Below are 3,386 nucleotides of genomic sequence, written 5' to 3' on the forward strand. Positions count from 1 at the left end.
AGAGAGAGAGAGAGAGAGAGATTTCTTTAATAATGACTCTCCTCTAGAGTAATGAAATTACGTTACGCTATTATAATGTTAGAGCTTTGTTATTTTTTCTTTTCTTTTCCCTTTTATTGTGAAATTCTACTGGCAATGAAGTTGATATATCAAGACCAACATAAGAAGAAGAAATTATAAAAAACAAAAAAAAAGATAACACATAGAAGCGAAAAAAAAAATAAAAATAAAAAAAAACATATTAGGCTCACGATATTACTTTTTCTTCTTTCTTTTTTTTTCTTTTTCTTCTTATGTAAGAGTACAAAAAAAAAAAAAAACAAATCATACAATAAAATAAATTTCTTCTAATACTGCCAGTAACGATGAGAGTGCTATTTCTCGTATAGCCATAACACACCATGAGTTTTTTTCTTTTCTTTTTGCCCCTCTTCCCCATTACCCTTCTTATTTTTCTTTTGTTTAAACTTTTTCTTTTTTTTTCTTACTATTGGAAACAATCTAATTCTACACTCTCAAAAGGAAACTTCCTTTTTTTCTTTCTCTTTCTCTCTCTGTATATATATATAAACTGAGCTTCTACCTTCTACCTGGAGCGCTGGCGACTTCCCCGACGACTACCGCAGACAAGATGGTGCTCTGGCAGATCATGAATGCGAAAGACTTCACTGCAGGCCGGGCACGGCACGACGGAGGCCTTCACACTTTGATAACACGCCCGCGCAAACACCTCCCTCGCGGCTGCCGAATCCTCCACCGTTGGAATGGGCTGCTGCGGCTCACTCATCACTAGCCTCAGTGGATTGAGACCGTAGCGTGCGTAAAGGGCCTCTGTGTGGGTGCGGCAGATATCCAAATGCAGACGATATGCAGAGAGTTGCTGCGCCTCACCGCAGTAATAACACGGCAGCACTCGACGTCGCTGCACAAGAATGCCTTGCAGTACTGCCGACACTGTAGCAATGCAGGCCGCTCTGTCGTCATCTGTCGTCCCAGCTGGATCAGCTCCCGATGCGGAACTCGCAAGAGTTCTGTTTTGATGCTCATCATGGTCGTGTATACTATGGGAAATGGTATTTATAATTAATTTCGGTGCTGTGGTCCTACCCATACTGGAAGTATTCTTTGTTCTCGAACGAGATTCCGAATCTCGGCCATGACTTTCTAAATGTTTTTCACAGCTGGTCATTTCACGGTGAGTAATCAATGTATCATACGTATTCACATCTATATTATGATTATGATTATAATTATGATGATGATGATGATTATTATTATTATTATTATTATTATTATTATTATTATTATTATTATTATTATTATTAATAGTATTAATAGTAGTATTATTAACAACTCCACCTTCTCCTCGTTGATTTGCAAAACGCCATAAAAGTGGAGATGTTATATCGGTGGTGTTAGCAGTCACGGAAGTCATGAACGAAGACTCTTCACCATAATCTCTCATGGGAATCATACTATCAGAGAGATGTGGAAATGATGGATCTTGTTGATGTTGTTGTTGTTGCTGATTTTTATCATCTTGTCTCTGTTGCGTATATGAGGCATAATGGAGATTCTCTGGTGTTGTGCTTGCAGAAACACTTCTAAATGTATTTACGGAAAAGGATTTGGTCTGTCCTTTATTGTACTCCAACGGTTCTTGTCCCTGGTATCCCTTATCTTCCTCTGTTGGAATCTCCAGTGTGGTGGTATTCTGAGGGTTGGGTGACACCACCGCACCTTGCTCAGATGATGAGATGGAGCAGTTTAATGAGAGACTTTGACGAGTCGTATTCGTCTTGTGTCCTTCATTCGCCATTTTACTACTACCAGCCACAGGAGCAACAGGAGTAGTAGTAGTCGTCGTAGTAGTGGGAGTAGGAGTAGGAGTAGGAGTAGGAGGAGAAACATCAACTAGAGGAGACCCCGCCGCAGCAGTATCCATAGTGCCTGGAGTAGTGGTTAAACCACCAGATGTGTATTCTTCCTGATGAATAGGCTCCGCATTTGTATGGCGTTTTGAATCACTGAAAGGTTCTCTGCGTGATGGACGCGTTGATGATGTTGACATGAGTGATAATTTAGATGTTGGCTCCGTTGGTTCACACGAGTGTGAAGCTTGTGAGCCCCGTGATGGCCAGAAGGATGGACTCATGGATGAGATGGGACCCGTCGATGATGGAGATCGCCGTGTGGTGACGGTTCGTCCCCGTTGTCGGCTTTGTTGTTGTTGTTGTTCGTTTTGCCGAGGTGTATTTGGGGCGGAGTTTACTTTTGGTCGTTGTTTGGCTTCTGAGCTCGCCGTTGTGGAGGTGAGGGCATTGCGAGGCCGCGTCCACGTCCATGAACTCTTCGCACGGCGTATTGTTCTATACCCCGCCGTGCTACTATGAACAGCATCGGCAACAGCAACACTCACACTATCAGTAGTATTAGTAGTAGTAGTATTAGTAGTAGGAGTAGGAGTAGGATCAGTGGGACTAGCAGTATTAGTTGTATTAATAGTATTCATAGTATTTGTTATATTGGTAATATTGGTAGTATTAATATTCGTAGTAGTATTCACAATAACAGTGGTGGTGGTAGAAGATGAACGGTTGGAACGTTTACTATCGGACGTCTCCCGTCGTTCATTTACACTTCGTCGTTCACTGAGAGCACTGTCACCAATCCTTGAGGAATGACTGCGGGGTTGTAAATATTTTTCCTCCTGTTGTGTTAATTGACCATATTTGTGTTCTTCTCTCCCTTTCCGTAGACTGGAATCACGATCTTCTTCTTGTTGTTGTTCTTGTTCTTGTTTTTGTTGTTCTTCTTGTTGTTGTTGTCTTCTCTCTACGAGGAGACGATATTGTTCGAGTATAGCCGCTCGTCGCTCGTGATCATTCATTAATCTTTGATAATCCATTCGAACACTACTACAGCTGCTGTTTCTATCTAGACTATCATCCACACTGCAGGAGGGTGTAAAATCCATTTCATTAACGCCGGAGACTACACTTCTTTCAGTTCCATCCATCATACCAGAGCGGATTGAACTCATTTGGACTGAAGTTTAAATCTAGAGAATAGATGTTTTCTTTTTTTTTTTCTTTTTCTTTTCTAATCGTTACAACGTTGGTTCTTTTTTTTTTTTCTTACTCTTGATATATGTATATGTATAAATGTATACACTATTTTTTATATCTACTCTTCGTTTTTTTTCTTGTTGTTGTTGTTGTTGTTGTATGTCTCTCTCTAACTGTAAGTCTAATTTATTATTATTTTTCTTTTCTTCTTCTTCTTTTCCTATTCTTTTTTTTTTCTTTGTGTTTCCCTCTCTTTTTTTTCTCTGTGAGTTTGTAAAGCGATGGACTCCTTTATGCTTTTCACCCTGTCCTATTACA

At 40.1% G+C, this 3,386-nt stretch overlaps 1 protein-coding gene across 1 annotated transcript; it reads right to left on the minus strand.

The window, feature by feature from the left end:
* Positions 1-586: 586 nt before the first annotated feature.
* TM35_000221330 (dentin sialophosphoprotein precursor) lies at positions 587-3,043 on the minus strand (the record flags this gene model as incomplete). Its single annotated transcript, XM_029027180.1, has 1 exon — positions 587-3,043. The coding sequence occupies one exon, from the start codon at positions 3,041-3,043 to the stop codon at positions 587-589; it is 2,457 nt and encodes an 818-aa protein (XP_028881400.1).
* Between the last annotated feature and the right edge of the window lie 343 nt (positions 3,044-3,386).

The sequence above is a fragment of the Trypanosoma theileri genome, assembly GCF_002087225.1.
Source record: "Trypanosoma theileri isolate Edinburgh chromosome Unknown TM35_Tth_22_V1, whole genome shotgun sequence".
In the NCBI taxonomy this organism is placed as follows: Eukaryota; Euglenozoa; class Kinetoplastea; order Trypanosomatida; family Trypanosomatidae; genus Trypanosoma; species Trypanosoma theileri.